The sequence below is a fragment of the Patella vulgata genome, chromosome 3 (genome assembly GCF_932274485.2).
Source record: "Patella vulgata chromosome 3, xgPatVulg1.2, whole genome shotgun sequence".
NCBI lineage: Eukaryota > Metazoa > Mollusca > Gastropoda > Patellidae > Patella > Patella vulgata.
In genome coordinates this window covers 15,077,496-15,095,196 of record NC_065881.2, presented here as the reverse complement: position 1 = coordinate 15,095,196, position 17,701 = coordinate 15,077,496, and the positions used below count along the sequence as shown (strand labels likewise).

General features: G+C 37.8%; 2 protein-coding genes across 6 annotated transcripts in view; one reads left to right on the top strand and one right to left on the bottom strand.

Annotated features, from left to right (window-relative positions):
• The window catches only part of LOC126816141 (protein suppressor of hairy wing), a 44,931-nt gene extending 32,590 nt beyond the window's left edge, over positions 1-12,341 (bottom strand). For 2 of the 4 annotated variants that reach the window (XM_050542381.2, XM_050542382.2), the window contains exon 1: positions 12,251-12,341. In XM_050542381.2, coding sequence (XP_050398338.1) covers positions 12,251-12,280 — 30 coding nt within the window. In that variant the 5' untranslated portion in view covers positions 12,281-12,341. Of the gene's footprint in view, positions 1-2,032; positions 2,170-12,250 lie in introns of those variants that run through there. The other 2 variants (XM_056099488.1, XM_056099489.1) reach the window with 2 other exon arrangements.
• Positions 2,421-8,840, top strand: LOC126816181 (zinc finger protein 664). Of its 2 annotated transcripts, none has more exons than XM_050542441.2 (3): positions 2,421-2,855; positions 4,393-4,544; positions 6,740-8,840. In XM_050542441.2, exons 1-3 carry the CDS (start codon positions 2,534-2,536, stop codon positions 7,745-7,747), a joined length of 1,482 nt encoding a protein of 493 aa, XP_050398398.1. In that variant the 5' UTR covers positions 2,421-2,533; the 3' UTR covers positions 7,748-8,840. The 2 variants fall into 2 exon arrangements, with proteins under 2 accessions (XP_050398398.1, XP_050398399.1); XM_050542442.2 differs by having other exon boundaries at positions 2,423-2,849; positions 6,740-8,837.
• Positions 12,342-17,701: the final 5,360 nt, after the last annotated feature.

The window sequence follows — 17,701 nt, the reverse complement described above, 5'->3', positions numbered from 1 at the left end:
TTTTGTAATTTAGTCACAATAAAAATATGATTTCCAGTAATAGTATAGGCTACTTTTCAATGTGCAATTTTAAAATCTAAAATATTTTTATTTATTTGAATTTGAAATTGATGTTTTTCACTTTTAAAAGGTTACAGAGCATATGCCTGTCTTCATTAGCATAGTTGGAGCAGAACAGCAGGGAGAGAGAGAGGAGTGGTGCTTAACTAGGTCATTTCAGGACAAACACATGGTTCGATTTTATTTCAATAATTCGCTTGCGCATAGGGGTCTTTAGCCGTGGGAGGAAACCGGAAGACCCGGAGAAAACCCAGGAGGTTGGACAGGCGACCCTACTCCTTGGCACGTACAACCGAGGAATGGAAACCATGCCAGTTGACTCAATGACAGACCTTATGATACAGCGTGCATGTGTTAACCATTCGGCCATCCAACTCCCTTGTGATGAGAAACTTTATGCTATGGATGGGTGTAAATAAAATATTCGATAAAAAATATAAAATGTGTTCACTGTCTTGTGTGGTTGAATTGTGTTTAGCCACGTGCCCATGGCATGCTGGTGCCGTAGAACAGAAAGCACATTCCATTCATTCATGATTTAGTTTGTCACTGACTGTCAGTGGTGATCAATTGGACTTTACTTTGTTATAGGAGCTTTTACAGGTTTCCATTTTGACGTCATTTTCGGTCATGCGCAGACACTGGCCTTATTCGTAGACTGAAACCCGTAGGCCAGTGTGTGTTTTTTTGTGAAAATACCGTCGTACATTAAGCTTCTTTTACATAAAATGGAACTGAACGCCATTTCTATATACGCGTAAGGTTTACCGACCGATGCCAGAAAGCGATATTTACAAAAACTTCGATATAGGAAAGGTACGGCAAGTTTACCAGACCCGTAATTGGCCGTTTGCAATTGAAACAAGTGGATGACTGACCCGTGCTCAATGGCCCGAACTAGAATTAAGTGAAAATAATTCCAGCTAATAATACTATAAATAGTATGCAATATGCAAATAAGATTGTTTATGCATGCGTGCTGTTAGCCAATAGCTATTGTAAATTTCCCCGCGTTTAGACGGCTCTAACCAATGATAAAATAGTTGTTTGGTGCACGGGGTAAAACTTCAGCCATTTTTATAAATTTTCCTCTTGATTGATGGGATATGAATAACAGAAAGAATAAAACGACCATCAAGTTGAATCTGTGAATATTTTTAAAACCGTTTTTTTTCTGTTAATTGTAGTCACATAAATCGTTTGGCTCAGCTTTTGGCACTCAGTGAAATTTTAATCCAATCAGTTTATCTTGCCGCAACCAAGAAGAAGAACGATGCATTTGTGTCCATTTTATCAATTTCTTATTCAGTATTTGGTTCAGAGAACAACTGTTGAATGGAAATATGTAACTGGACTCGGTACATTCTTTACATCGTGATTATTATTTGTTCTCTTTTTTTTATTAGATGTGGCATGATGTGCTACGGTCGTGCTTAAATTTTAATATCGTCTTGAATAATTCTTTCGTGGAACCGCAGGTCAACATCTCTAATTACCCATTCTATAATTTACTCTTATGCTCTATTTCATGGCATTTTACAACCAAACAGATGTTATCTATTAATTGTTTGCAGTAAAATTAAAACAAAACATATAAATCGGCTTCATACAGCAATGCATCTTTGTAATGCTTTTGCGTACTGCGGTCAACTGGACCGCGTGCGAGCTTGACATATATCGCCTGCTACAACAACGCAGTATATCGTCATTAAAGCAAAAAAATAATAACTTAGACATGATTTGAAATCAGTAATTAATTTCGATTGCTACACGCAACTTAAATCAAGAGTGGCATTAAAGAATACGTTTTCTATAAAGAGGGAAAACCCCGCTTTCCCAAGCATTTACCATGTTAAGATACGGATACAAAAGGCCAGGCTAAAAATAGACACCGGAAGTACGTCACGCGTAAAAGCTCCTATAATTATAAGTTGTTGGATAAAGTGGCAATACGTTTTATGATCAAACATACCATTTCCATTTTTCATACTGGCTTGTTGAACTGAAGGAGTATAAATTCAGAGTTAAAACTATATTAAAGTTTTTAAACTATAATATTAAAAAATACAAAACAATATCCCCCTTGTAACCATTTTCATTTCGAGTGTGAACCAGTGTTCCGGATGTAAAGTGTTGTTCTTCCGATATGACGTACCCGAGTAACTCACAATTATTTTTAAGAGATCTAATACCCAATTATACAATGGTGTCACGTTTCTGACTCAGCTCAGATAAAATTAAAACTCGATATAGTTATCCTGGAATCATTTTGTTTAAAGATGAATTATATAAGACCTAACTCTGACTATATCCAGTTGGCAGTCTTTCTCGCTTTAAAAGTACTCTGAATATGCGCATGCGCGATAGAGTAATCAAATCAACGATCTGAACCACACCGGATGTTGCTGCCAATATCATTTTAATAATTGGTATTTGCTTCGATACAGATAGGTATTTTGTATCCAAACTGAAAATGGTCGCTTGTTGTTGTGCGCCAGGCTGTTCAAATTTTAAGATTAGTGCTCAAATTGGTATCCCATTTCACACCTTTCCTGCAGACCCTGAAATAAGACGACGATGGCTTGTCAACATTAGAAATAAGAAACTGCCAGTTCACACCACTGCCAAAAAGTTGAAAAGTCACCACGTCTGTGGGAAACATTTTAAACCTAGTGACTACGAGGAAGATATGAAGTATAAGATTTCTCCACATCTCTATAAAAAGAAAAATGCTTTACGTAAAACTGCTGTCCCCACTCAGTTTTTCTTCCCAGAAGTCATAAAATCAAGTAAGAGTAAAAACCATTATCAACTCGTTTTCTTTTTTCAGATGTGAGCCGAAAAAAAGCTCCCCTTTTAATAAACAAATTGAAAAAATCGCTCCCCTAAAAAAGCACTCCCAGTTTCAATAAGAAGAGTGATTTAGAAATTAAGGAGAGTGATCTGATATTAATTAAGGAGAGTGATGTTGTGTATGAGAAATGGTTCTGAAGATTATTCCAATAGAAATACTTGTCAACATTTCTAAATATATATAGCTTGTATAAATTTTGTTTAAAAACATAATCCCTATTCAAAATATAATATAAACGTTTGAAAATTCCACCAAAATAGATATTTCTTCTGGGATTATTCTCATTTTAAATTTTCATGTGCCATCTCGCGAGTGTTCTGCTTTATATTTCAGTTAAATTAACCAATGATGCATAGGCACCATCTATTTTTAGCAGCATATTCATCGGAATTTTATTACCATGTGCAATTACATTATACACTAACTGAATACACCAAATAAATGTTCACAATGACAGCATGGCGGCGATCGGAATGCGAGTCTTTCGCACTCTTTTAAAAGAAAGATATATGTGTCCTTGTTTTATGAATCAGAAGAGCGATTTTTCAATTTTAAATCCAGGGAGAAAAACCTCCCCTCGGTCAACATAAAAATATTATGTACTGATGTATGGGAATTGTTGAACTAGTGAATTTTAAACTATTGCCAGTATTGGATTTTTAATTAGCCGTTAAAGCAGTAGGGTTAAGATGTAAGTCAGAACGTGGAAATGTCTTACACAGCTCAAACGCTTAACTAAATAACAAAACTAATCACTTAGTAGGCTTACATGTTGTTTATTGCCTATTTAAACGATTTATTCCAACATCTCTTTAGCACAAACTCAAAGAAATGTTCTAAAATAATATACAATCAGCTATATTCATGCATCATTTTATAATTTACTGATCACCAAACAATCATTAGCCAATGAAAGAAACATTTACTTTACACTATTATAGAATTTATAGGACATCCGATTAATCGGCACCGATACGATTTTTGGCTAGCTGATTAACCAATTCAAGAATTTTGTAATCGTAATAACAATGTCAGTTCCATTTTAAGCAATACATGCTATTGGTACAAGGGTATTTTCACACAAAAACATGTTTCTGTGAGTAAATAAGACCAGGCACTGTGCACAACCGAAAATGACATCAAAAAGGAAACCAGTAAAAACTCCCATAAAGGCCCAGTCAGATATTGTCAGCATAGCCTAAGCGTATAATTTTCACTGAAGGGGGGTTGGATTGGCGAATGGTTAGCACGCGCGCACTGTATCATACACTGTATCATTGAGTCAACTGGTGTGGTTTCAAGTCCCTGGTTGTACGTGGCAAGGAGTAGGGTCGCCTGTCCAACCTTGTGGGTTTTCTCCGGGTCCTCTCTCTCTATTTTCACTGAATGTTTTTGTAATGGACTATGACAAAGACAGGACATATGCATCGGCTACCTAGTGTTCGATACAATAAAACATAATTAATTTTTCTCTTCAGCTAAAACCAAGTCATCTACTGCAACAAGTACAGTTGCTAGACAAAGTGCCTATCAGTCAGCTCATAGTTACGATTATGCACGAAGCGCTTATTTAAAACGAGAAAACATAAGAAATGGTATTAGGCCTGTGGAGAAAAGTGACGTGGAACTGGTAAATATGTTATTACTATAATAATAAAATGGTTTCAGTTTAAAGACAGAAATGAATTGAGATTTCTGAACCAACCGGGAGAATGAATACAGGCATGTGTCGTGCTATGAGGGACATTTTGCCTGGACAGCAGCGCTTCTTCCAACTTTTATTTCAACTGTCAAGGGATACACAAGAGTCACATGGACCTTGTTTTTTTCTTCTCATGAACAACTGTAGTTCAGGGTTGGTCCTTTACAGGCCCTTCATCAGTAAATCAGGACTGGGTGGTCTAGTGGTTTAAAGCATGCACATTAGTGTTGAAAATCGGATCGAGATTTGTGATCCGAATACTTTGGTTTGCTATCCGAATACTATTCGGATAATTCGGAAACGTGAAATTCTTGAACAAAATCACATCAAAAGTTCATATACATGTACTCATAATTTCTTACTTATTTCAATGTTTATGAGTCTGTGTATGCCGAGTATGAAATCTTACTTTCGATTTGCAAATTGTTTGAGCCGCGAAGAGAAAAACGTGCCTACCTTTAGCTGCAATTATTAAGACTATCCATGATATCCAAAAAAAATCAATGAGGTGAATAAATTTGTGTATAACTACTCCTGTAATCCACGGCCCTCCCACTTATCATTTTTGCTCAATCAACACGAATGAAAAAAGTAAAATAAAAACATCTAACATTTATTCTGCTAAGGTCGTTTGCCTCATTCTGATAATCTACTGCTATTGAACCAATAAGTAAGTGAGAATATATGTGACCTAGGTCTTAAACACAGTGTTAACTTGTATCCCGTAAACCCAAGAAGTAGCTTCTATCTAGCATAAACCAGCGCAAGGAATGAATGAATATTTTTTTATTTAGACTACTGTTTTCGTTGCACTGCTTTAATATTTTTATTAGTTACTATCGCTAAATAATACGCGTGATATTAACATTTATGCTCAAAGCTGCGTACATGATCATTGGGGAAAATTTCAAAGTACCGGTAATCAGCAGATGTAAAAATGGCTAAATTTAAAGCATACGGTATGTCAGAAGACTGTAACGAATAGTAAAATGATTCGGATAACACTTATTTTGTATCCGTTAACGGATATCCGAATAGTAGTTTCAACACTAATGCACATGCAGCAGGAATGGATTACGTCTGAGTGAAAATCCTATATTGACGCAATATGAAAAATGGTAAAACTTCAGCAGGCTTGAGCTACCCCTAAATATTGATGGATTTCATTTCTTTTTTGGCTGTGGTGTTTTTACAAACGAAGGAACACTTTCGAGGGGTGAGAAATACACATTTTGCAAGATAAAAAATAAGAACCACCTTAACGTGAAATCGTAAACTGTCAATAAAATAAGTGGTGTGGTTTCGATTCCCCGCTTGTATGTGATAAGGAATAGGGTCCCCTGTCCAACCTCGTGGGCTCTCTACAGGTTTTCCCCCACTGCAAAAGACCCCTAATTATTAAAATAAAAACAAACCATATGTTAGTCCCGAAATGACCCAGTTTGTGTAGAGCGGAAATTAAACTCTCTCTCATGGGGGACCTGGCAAGGGACAATGTATAGTTGTTCGGATGGAATGGAAAACTGTGGTCCTGTGTACATATTGACGTACACGTAAAAGAATTTAATATAAGAGTAGGCCATAGTGCCGCTGTCCAGTCAAAATGTCCATCATAGCCCACTGTATGGGGTGTGTCTGTCTTCATTAGCCTAGTTGGAGCAGAACAGTAGGAAGTTAACCCACAACAAATGAGGTTATAACTTGTATATTACAGGAAACGTTTGACATTACAACTTTAAAGTTGCAATTGCAAATTTTCAAGTTATATTTTTAAAATGTATTAAAATAAAGCCTTAAAATAGATGGTATCCATAAACAGTCCTACCTTGTTAAAAAATAATCCTATTAATCCTATAATTCGCTATTGCCAGCTGAGAAATTGGCAAAAATATCATTTTTAACTTCAAATTCCAACGTTGGAAAATGGCTGCCCCATGTTGTCAATAGCAAAACAGGGGAGGTAATTGTGTTGTTATTTCCTGTGTCATAGATTTTTAAGGGTGTGAAATAATGCCCATGATCGTATAATAGGGATTTGATAACCTATTGAGCAAAAGACATAGAAATAATTATGTTTTTGACTTTCTTAGAAAATATGAAATTCTCGCTTTAATATATTTCAGGAAACTAATGATGTTAAAACCTTTCATCAATGTGTTGTATGTAATGAAATTTTTCAACAATACAGTATACTAGAAGTCCACAGAAAAATACATGTTAAGGAAAAGAAAACTGACGATGTTGAAAACCAGAACAAGGGGCTAGTTAAAGAGGAGAAAACTGACGATGTTACAAATGTTTATAGCTGTTGGATGTGTGAGGAAACGTTTGAACGCAACACGGATTTGGAGGAACATTGTAAAATACATGTAAAAATTGAACGACCTGATGATGTTGACTTTGATAACGATTGTCCAGTACATTTTGAAGAGGCTATGACAGAAGTGCAAGAAAGACTTAGTGATGTTGAAGCAAGGCATGAATGTAAACTTTGCAATGCAGTTTTTAAACAATACACTAACTTAGAAGAACATTGTAAAATACATGTTAAACAAGAGGAAAGCTCATCACATCAGTGTACAATTTGTAAAATTAGTTTTACGCAATATTTAGACTTGGAAGAACATACATGTGGTAATTCGATAGATTTCATGCATGCAAACTTATCTTCTAAAACGACTGATAAAACTGGTAATCCACATCAATGTGATGTTTGTAGTGAATCATTTAACTGTATCACAAGTTTTCGTACACATGCAAGAACTCATGCAATCAAGAAACATCATGAATGTGATGTTTGTAGTAAAGTTTTTGCTCAGAAAAATGGCCTGAAGATACATTTGAGAATTCATTATGGACAGAAGCCATATCAGTGTGCAGTTTGTAGTAAAACGTTTACTCAAAAGAGTCAGTTAAATGTACATACAAGAATTCATACTGGTTTAAAACCGTATAAATGTGATGTTTGTGATAAATCATTTATAACCAATTCTGGTCTGAAAACACACCGAAGAACTCACAATGGAGAAAAAACCTATGATTGTGATGTTTGTGGTAAATCATTTACCAATAGTAGAAGTGTCAATGGACATAAAAGAATTCATAGTAAAGAAAAAACCTTTTACTTCTGATATTTACAATCGGATTTTGAAGTAGCGTTGATTAGCTGCTCCAGATTTATCTCATTAAGCAACTAGTTTAGAACTGTTCAGGCTTTAGTATGATTGTGTGGCTGTGCCCTTTATATCATCATGATTTGAAGTAAATCCTTTACACGAGGGAATCACAAGGCAATATATGAAAATGAATACCAGTGTTTAGGTTCTCGAGACAAACAAGTATATTGATTTTCAATGATTTTTGATAACTTGAACAGCTAAATCCATAATATTAAATGTTAGCATGGGGCAGAACTAGAAGCCAAACAAATCCTAATGATTTTATGATACATGTAATTTCTTAATGGGTTATTACTCGTAGTCAGATTTTCAGGTGTTGTAAATGTTCTCATTACTGACAAAATAAAAATATTTGACAACACTTGTTGACTGTCGGACGACTTAGCTGCTGTGGGCGTACGTTTCGTTGCCTGTTAATGTGATGGACATGTTATGTAATTTGACAATGTATTTGGTTTCAAACAGTTTCTCGTGGCTGTTTTAATTAGGTTTTGTCTACTAAATCCTCTTTAACAATCAACTGTTTCAACCAGTATACACAATAGTCTGTTAGCAATTTTATGTACATTGACAAAATTTGATTTTTCTTTTAGGGCAAGTTTCTACATATAATCAATACTGTCTATCGTAACCCCTGAAAGACACGATCTTTGATAGACAGTCATTAATATTTAAATCAATGGTTTGAAAATAATCACCTAATGACCTAATATAACACAGATCTACAACACAATTTACTTCAAACAATTTAGTTCATCAGGATTTTCTGACGAGGTTACCCCTTGTCAGCAGGGCTGCCGACAACCAGTATCGCTAATCAAAAATTAAAATCTAAAGTTTTTGATTCGCAGTAACTGCGAATCATTAATGTGCCTGTCATTTTGGATATTGACACAAGGATAATCCACATTTGAAGACTAGAAAGCTTTCTCAACAATTTCAACGAGTATAAAATGTTGAATAAAATTTTATAAACAAAACTGAATTCTCCGTGTGACATTTTCTTCTCGAACTACCCAGACACAATTTATTATACGGTACTATATAATACAGGGACATAACTCTATGAATAGGGACTATTAAACCGGAAACGGGGAATCAAGTAGTACCACTCACGTTGCGAGACATCAAGTAATTATATGATATTTTGAAAGAAATAAATCCAGTGTATCCTCTACGTATTGTAAATAAAATATAAAAAAATAAATGTTAACGTATTGTAAAATGATAAATCAAAGTAAAAATTCCCGTAAAATATCACGTGTGTCTAGTCAATCGAGGTGCGCCCGATTGAACAAAAAAAGCAATACACGATAAAAAGCAGACGAAATTGTTTTCTAACGAAGATTTCTAACGTACAAAAAATAACAATTAAAATGATTGGGGCTTCGGAAGTCACTAATAAGAATTGGCTTCAGACATAAGACCTAACTAAATGTCTACATCACATTCACAAACTGTCACAAGTACTTGTGGCAGTCCTAAAAAAATCTAAGATTAGTAAGAATGGAATCTAATCATATTTGTTATGAACTAAAGTAATATCTTGTTATTTAGGTGTTTTATGTTGAAACTGAAAAACTGCTAATCAATTTTTAAATTTGCTAATCAAATTTGGCAAAATTGGACTTTTTGATTAGCAGTGCTGCTAATCAACCGTGAAAAATTACCGACAGCCCTGCTTGTCAGTGATAAGGGATGGAGGGCCTGACAAGGACAGCTGTCTAGTTGTTTGGACGGGACAAAAAACAAGGTCTCGTGTACACATTGGCGTGCGCTTAAAAGATCCCTTGGCAGTTGGAATTCGATATAAGAGTAGGCCATACTCCTGCTGCCCGAGCAAAATTTCCCTTATAGCCCACTGTATGGCGTATGCCCGCCTTCATTAGCCCAGTAGGAGCAGAACAGTAGGAGGTTAAACCGCATTTCATTTCAGGGACTGAGTCTAATAAATTTAAAACACTTATAGCATAATTCCCTGATTATATGTCTTGTAACTGAGAAATACTTGAAGCCAAACGTGACTTTACATTAGAAAAAACAATATCACTCCTCTAGCATTTAGACAGTTTACATAATATTGACAATACATCTGACGTGTGTAGTGTACACAAATTTAAAACCAGTTATTGATTTCAGCAAACTAACAGTTTTTGCAAAATTATCTTCCAATAACACAGTTGTTAATCTAGAATAGTTTCTTAGTAGTGAAGTTACAGACCCCTCAAATGATAACCACCTAGTGTTTAGTTTGAAATTTTCTTAAACCTGGTCCTATAATCGGCATTAACAGCAGCAAGATTTACCTGGACTTTTTCAAGTCTGGATGGGTTTCGGGGAGAATTTGAAAAATATTTATGAGCAGTACAATGAGTACTTAAAGGCACAATACCACTCTTGTTGTAACTGAATAATATGTCCCAATCTTTATTCTGGTCAACAAATTGTACTATTTTAGAATATTTCAATTAATTGATGATACAAATTTCATCTTAACACACCTTATTTAAAATTTTTGAAAAATTCAACATAATGGTTTGAAACGTCTAACGTAAACCTTTTCAAATGTAACTTCGATTTAAAAATATTTTCGAACCCTCTGGACAACTAAAATATGATGTAATGGATAATTTACACAACAAGTAGGACACTTAAACATCTAGTACTTAGAGATATTATTTATTTTCTGGAGCTTTCAAGACAGCAAGAGTGTTGTTGTCCCTTTAACAAGTCCGGGACCATTAAATATCCACTTCCAAAAATTGACGTCAAACGAGATGTTGAATTACTCTGTTTAAAAAGCTCAATGTGTATGTATATACGCCAAAATGACGATATAGACCATGGGGGAGGGGGGGGGAGATACATTGTCTCGGGAACCTGGAAAAAACCCCTCCTGCAAAAATTCCTGGATCCGCCCCTGAAATATTAGAAATGGCAATGATCAAAGCAGGACAGTTACAGCTGATATACCGGTAATCCTGATTTTATTGTAGTATGTGCAAAGAAACCTTATGGTTCCTTGCTAGATTTGGAAAAATGTGAGTTGTCAATCATCTATAATGACGGCCGTGTGTAGATTGCAATTATTCTGTTCGTTTACTGTTTGATAAAAGAAAAACAAAACAAAACAAAATAGAACAAGCAGAAGCAGTGGTAATCTCTTATTGGCTTTCTCAACAATCACCAAATCAATTAAATAAAACAAAAAAACAACTATCAGCCTCACAATATATGAAAAAAAAACCCCAGCTGTTACTAATATATCATACAAATTTTCAACAGTCTTTTAATTATCAATCCGAGTCCGACAGAGAGTCCGAAACGTCGCCAGATCAAGCCCGAGAAGTTGTCATTTAAGTTTGAACTGTCCGAAATGATGCTGGACCGAAATGTCATGCAACCAGAAGGAATAAGGTCACATGTTTAGCCTAGTGATTTTTCACCAGGTCCTCTGGAGTCTAGATTCCCATTGACGACCCCTTCGTACAGACAAATTAATGGTTACTGAATTAAAATTGTTGTCTACTAAATGTTAGTCCCAAAATTAAATAAAATTTGGCTCTAGACTATCTCGCCTGAATCGCCCTTCCAAAATGTTCCCACATTTCAATAACTGGTACCGTATCTTGATTTCCGAAAAAAATCCAACCAAAAAAGTCTTTTATTTAGTATATTCCCAGAGACTGGTTTAATTCTAAATTTATGTTGTGTTCTGTGATACTGTTTAGATAATAACATACCTAATTTATCTCCTATTCAGCCACAGTAACACTTTTCTACTATTAGAGTTGGTTTGGGGGGGGGGGGGATCACGTGGTTAAGTGGGTAAGACGCTGGCTCGCTAGCCTGGAGGTCGGGTGTTCGATCCCTGCATTGGCCGAGAAAGTTCATCCAGATTTTCCGGCGTGGTTCCCCCTTGTCAGTGATGCAGGACGGAGGGCCTGACAAGGACATCTGTCTAGTCCTTCGGATGAGACGAAAACTGAGGTCCCGTGTATACATTGGAATGCACGTAAAAGATCCCTTGGCAGTTGGAATTCGATATAAGAGTAGGCGATAGTACCGCTGCCCGGGCAAAATTTCCCTCATAGCACACTGTATGGCGGATGCCCGTCTTCATTAGCCCAGTATAGAACAGAACAGTAGAACGTTAAACCCCATTTCATTTTATTTCATGGTTTGGGTCGCCCAAACTCAACTGTATTCAGAGGAGGCCTAAACTCATCAACATTTACGGGTCGCCCAAATGCAGACTCGATTTGAGATGCACGTGCATGAGGTGTATATAAGAAACCGGCGTCTAACAGACGACTTTTGGAGACTGTTTGAAGGCACGAATCCTAGATAATTGTCAGCAGATCGGGAATAATACTACAAACTAATAGACAAGATCAAATGTGAGTAAACTGTACCAACTTAGATATTACGGGATCACATTATTTACAAACATACCGTGTCAATGGTTGACTTGATAAAATACATAAAGTAGTCTTATTCAAATTTTAAACCACAATTTCCGCTTTATCAGTTCGGTAAGTCATGGAACTACGGCCAAATTGACATCGCCGTTGTTGTATCAACATCCGGTGGCTAGTATAATATACTGATGTGGATATTTCAACCCGGGTAACTCACAAAAATATGACCTTCCCTTCTGTGGCTAAATATTGTAAATGAAATGGGAGGGAGGGAGGGGGAGAAGGAAGAAGAAGAGGAGGAGGAGGAGGAGGGGGGGGGGGTTAGAGACGAGCCTTTCTGCACCAACGGGGCTAATGAAGACGCATTGTTTGATGAGGGAAATTTTGGCGCTATTGCACTTTCGTACCTCTACCAGTTCCCGTGGTCGTAGGCACTTGAAATTTTCAGAGGATGTTAAGGGGGGCTAGCAATGACCACACACCAAATTTCAGCCGAATCGATAAATAACTTTTTATTTTACCGACCTTTTAATTTCTAACAAGAGAGAACTTCATCCGTTTGACGCCATTTGCTTTGTTTACTAATTAGACTTGAATAACAAGACACTAAGACGGAAACCGACTCGAATAACAAGACACTTAGACGGAAACCGACACACTGCACCAGCTGCCTAACACTGCAGTTCATAAAAATTAATATAATTTTCGTATACTTTAATTTTTGCGCGAAGCCACCATTTTCTATAAAATACTATTTGGTGTTGATCAGTGGATTGGCCGTTAGGTGTAAATATTGCCGTGACCTTGATTTTGACCTTGAGGCCAAACTTCCCACCCATATCGGGGCCTTTGCGTTTATGCTTGCCGTGGCCTTATTTCTTACTGTATTATCAAAGTTAATGTTCGAGGTGAAAGCAGAGATGACGTCTTTCAGAAAAGATAATTGGGTCAAAGTCGTAGGTCAAGGTCATGTTACAGAAAACTAAACTCAAACTTTTCAAAGTCATTTTTGGGACATTTGACCTTGACTTACGACCTTGACCCCGTAACCATTTTCGAAGGCTATCACATTGGCTTGAAACATGAACGTTTACCTTGGTCCTGTCGCACACTGCTCGGTCAGAAAACGGTCAAACGCAGAGGGTCCGTGTCCGAAAGGAAGTCAATGGGCGTGGTCAATGTGAAAGGTCGTGGTGACCTCCACTAGTCACCGTTAACCATCCGTAACCTTGACTCTGACCTTGAGTCCAAACGTCCCATCCATCTCGGGCCCTTTGCGTTTATGCTTGCCGTGGCCTTATTTCTAACTGTATTATCAAAGTTAATGTTCGAGGTTAAAGCAGAGACGACGTCCTCCAGAAAAGATAATTGGGTCAAAGTCGTAGGTCAAGGTCATCTTACAGAAAACTAAACTCGGACTTTTCAAAGTCAGTTTTGGGACATTTGACCTTGACTTACGACCTTGACCTCGTAACCATTTTCGAAGGCTATCACCTTGGCGTGAACCATCGACGTTTACTTTGGTCCTGTCGCACACTGTTCGGTCAGAAAAGGGTCAAACGCAAAGGGCCCGTGTCCGAAATGAAGTCAATGGGCGTGGTCAATGTGAAAGGTCGCGGTGACCTCCACTAGTCACCTTTAACCATCCGTGACCTTGACATTGACCTTGAGTCCAAACTTCCCATCCATCTCCGGCCCTTTCGTTTATGCTTGCCGTAACCCTATTGCTTACTGTATTATCAAAGTTAATGCTTGAGGTGAAAGCAGAGACAACGTCCTTCAGAAAAGTTAAAAAGGTCAAAGTCGTAGGTCAAGGTCATGTTACAGAAAACTAAACTCAAACTTTTCAAAGTCAGTTTTGGGACATTTGACCTTGACTTACGACCTTGACCTCGTAACCATTTTCGAAGGCTATCAACTTGGCTTGAATCATGGGTGTGTACCTTGGTCCTGTCGCACACTGCTCGGTCAGAAAACGGTCAAACGCAGAGGGGCCCGTGCCCGAAAGGAAGTCAATGGGCGTGGTCAATGTGAAAGTTCGTGGTGACCTCCACTAGTCACCTTTAACCATCCGTGACCTCGACTTCGACCTTGAGTCCAAACTTCCCATCCATCTCGGGCCCTTTTCGTTTATGCTTGCCGTGACCCTATTTCTTACTGTATTATCAAAGTTAATGCTTGAGGTGAAAGCAGAGACAACGTCCTTCAGAAAAGATAATTGGGTCAATGTCGTAGGTCAAGGTCATGTTACAGAAAACTGAACTCAAACTTTTCAAAGTCATTTTTTTGACATTTGACCTTGACTTACAACCTTGACCCCGTAACCATTTTCGAAGGCTATCACCTTGGCTTGAATCATGGACGTTTACCTTGGTTCTGTCACACACTGCTCGGTCAGAAAAGGGTCAAACGCAGAGGGGCCCGTGTCCGAAAGGAAGTCAAAGGGCGTGGTCAATGTGAAAGTTCGTGGTGACCTCCACTAGTCACCTTTAACCATCCGTGACCTTGACTTCGACCTTGAGTCCAAACTTCCCATCAATCTCGGGCCCTTTTCGTTTATGCTTGCCGTGACCCTATTTCTTACTGTATTATCAAAGTTAATGCTTGAGGTGAAAGCATAGACAACGTCCCTCAGAAAAGATAATTGGGTCAAAGTCGTAGGTCAAGGTCATGTTATAGAAAACTGAACTCAAACTTTTCAAGGTCAGTTTTGGGACATTTGACCTTGACTTACGAGCTTGACCCGTAACCAGTTTCAAAGCCCATCATCTTGGCTTGAACCGACGACGTTCACCCTGGCCCTGTCCCAAAAATGACTTTGAAAAGTTTGAGCTTAGTTTTCTGTAACATGACCTTGACCTACGACTTTGACCCAATTATCTTTTCGGAAGGACGTCGTCTCTGCTTTCACCTCGAACATTAACTTTAAAAATACAGTAAGAAATAAGGCCACGGCAATCATAAACGCAAAGGCCCTGATATGGATGGGAAGTTAAGACTCAAGGTCAAAATCAAGGTCACGGCAATATTCACACCTAAAGGCCAATCCACTGATCAACACCAAATAGTATTTTATAGAACATGGTGGCTTCGCGCAAAAATTAAAGTATACGAAAATTTTATTAATTTTTATGAACTGCAGAGATAGGCAGCTAGTGCAGTGTGTCGGTTTCCGTCTTAGTGTCTTGTTATTCGAGTCTAAATAGTAAACAAAGCAAATGGCGTCAAACAGATGAAGTTCTCTCTCGTTAGAAATTAAAAGGTCGGTAAAATAAAAAGTTATTGATCGATTCGGTTGAAATTTGGTGTGTGGTCATTGCTAGTCCCCCTTAACATCCTCTAATGATTTCAAGTTCCTACGACCACGGGAACTGGTAGAGGTACGAAAGTGCAATAGCGCCGAAATTTTCCCCTGAAAGCGCCGCTACGACATCCGCTTTTTTTTTATTTAATAGAACCCTTTAAAGCGATAATTTATTAAAAATAAAGCCTTAAATTTACAATTTCATATTTTCTAAGAGGGGAAATTTTGCCCGGACAGCGACACTACGGCCTACTCTTACATCGAATTCCAACTGTCGAGGGATCTTTACGTGCACGCCAATATGTACACGGGATCTCGGTTTTTCGTCCCATCCGAACGACTAGACAGCTGTCCTGGTCAGGCCCACCGACCTGCATCAATGACGAGGGAGAACCACGTTGGAAAATCTAGATGAACTTTCTCGGCCAATGCAGGGATCGAACACCCGACCTCCAGACTAGCGAGCCAGCGTCTTACCCACTTAGCCACCGTGATTCCCCCCCCCCCCCCCGACTATTTGTCATATTTTTACATGTACAGTCTCATCATCGCCCGCCTTGTCGACGTTTTTGTGGTTCGTTTGTTTCCGGAATCACCTGTTCGTGTCCGTAACATGGCACAGACTGGTGGGAACGGCAGGGGACGGTTGTAGACGAAGGAAATATAAGTAACCCTTAATACTCCCAACTCGGGGTCGTTAGGTTCCATTTTCCATTCTGTCCTGGGTTGATCAGGATTAGAACCTTGGAACATGTATGCTGAGATAATTTTAAGACAGGGGAGGTGATTTAGGGCCATGTGTTTAAGATTTGATAATGAAAATGTTTTAGATTGTCAATATTAATATTGGTCTAAGTTGATCAAAGGCCACGTTTTAGATTGTTAATAATAATTTTGGTCTACAATGGTAAAACGAAAAACTACTATTCAAATTGAATTTTAGTTAAAAATATCCATTTCAGAAATTATGGAAAATAAATCACAAGTAAATCCACAAAAAGATAAAGTAAACATCGGTTTTCATTGGATTACTGACGACTATTTTCTGTAGATATTTGGACGGTACCCAATTGTCAAGACTTTATATGAACGTGAGAAAATCCACTTTTTCAAAATACATTTGATTATTTCTACTATCTAGAGTCTCTTATTTTACAATTTGAAGTGTCTAGTCGTTGAGATGAGACAAAACCGAGGTCCCACGTATACATTGGTGTGCACGTAAAAGATCCATTGACAGTTAAAATTTGACAGTAGGCCTAGCGCCGCTATCCAGGCATAGCGTATGTCCGTCATCATGATCCAAGTCAGTATGGATAGTAGGACGTTAAACCCCATTTTGCCAACCAAAGATAGCCGCATAAATCTGCAATAACAATTTAATTGAATTATATTTTCAACAAAAATACCTGAAATTTATAATTTTGATTTGATAATTTCTATGCCACTTAAATCAAAACAAAACACCTGAAATCTGTAAATTTGTATTAAATTGTATTTTTATCAGAGGTAAAGGTTATATACTCAGCCAAATTAAAAACTTGACACTCGGGATTTTTGGGACTAGATTTTTAATATTTGGTTTAAGGCAACTATTTTAGTGTTATGTTGTGCACAGACGACCTTGACATCAACGGAAAGCAAGAATACGTCTCGCCGAAAGTCCTTGACATTGATAACGTTCGTGATGTCACAGTACCCCCCAAAATGAAATTCACAGACTTGGAGAACAATCGGAATAAAGTGTTTAGTAACGGTTGTGGCCTCCTCTAGCGTCTCGTACTGCCACACAACGTCTTCTCATGGATCTCAGAACCTTAGTAAACACTACCCGAGGAAGACGTCGCCACTGCAAAATCTGATCCCTGTACTGGACAGCATTTAAGTTCCCTTGGACAACAACAAGAGGAGAACGTCCATGTGCACAAAAAGAACCCCAAACATTGACGCTGCCGCCACCAAATCGGTCAACTTTTCTGACGCATACTTGAGCGTAACGTTCACCTCGTCTGCGGTACACTCGGGCCCTGCCATCGGCAAATCTCAAAGTGAATCGAGATTCGTCACTAAAGACAACCGAATTCCACTGTCTTTGAGTAAATCTTATGTGTCTTGTGGCCCACAAAAGTCGGTTACCGCGATGAAGAGGTGTCAATATTGGTCCATTATAGGGCCTCCGAG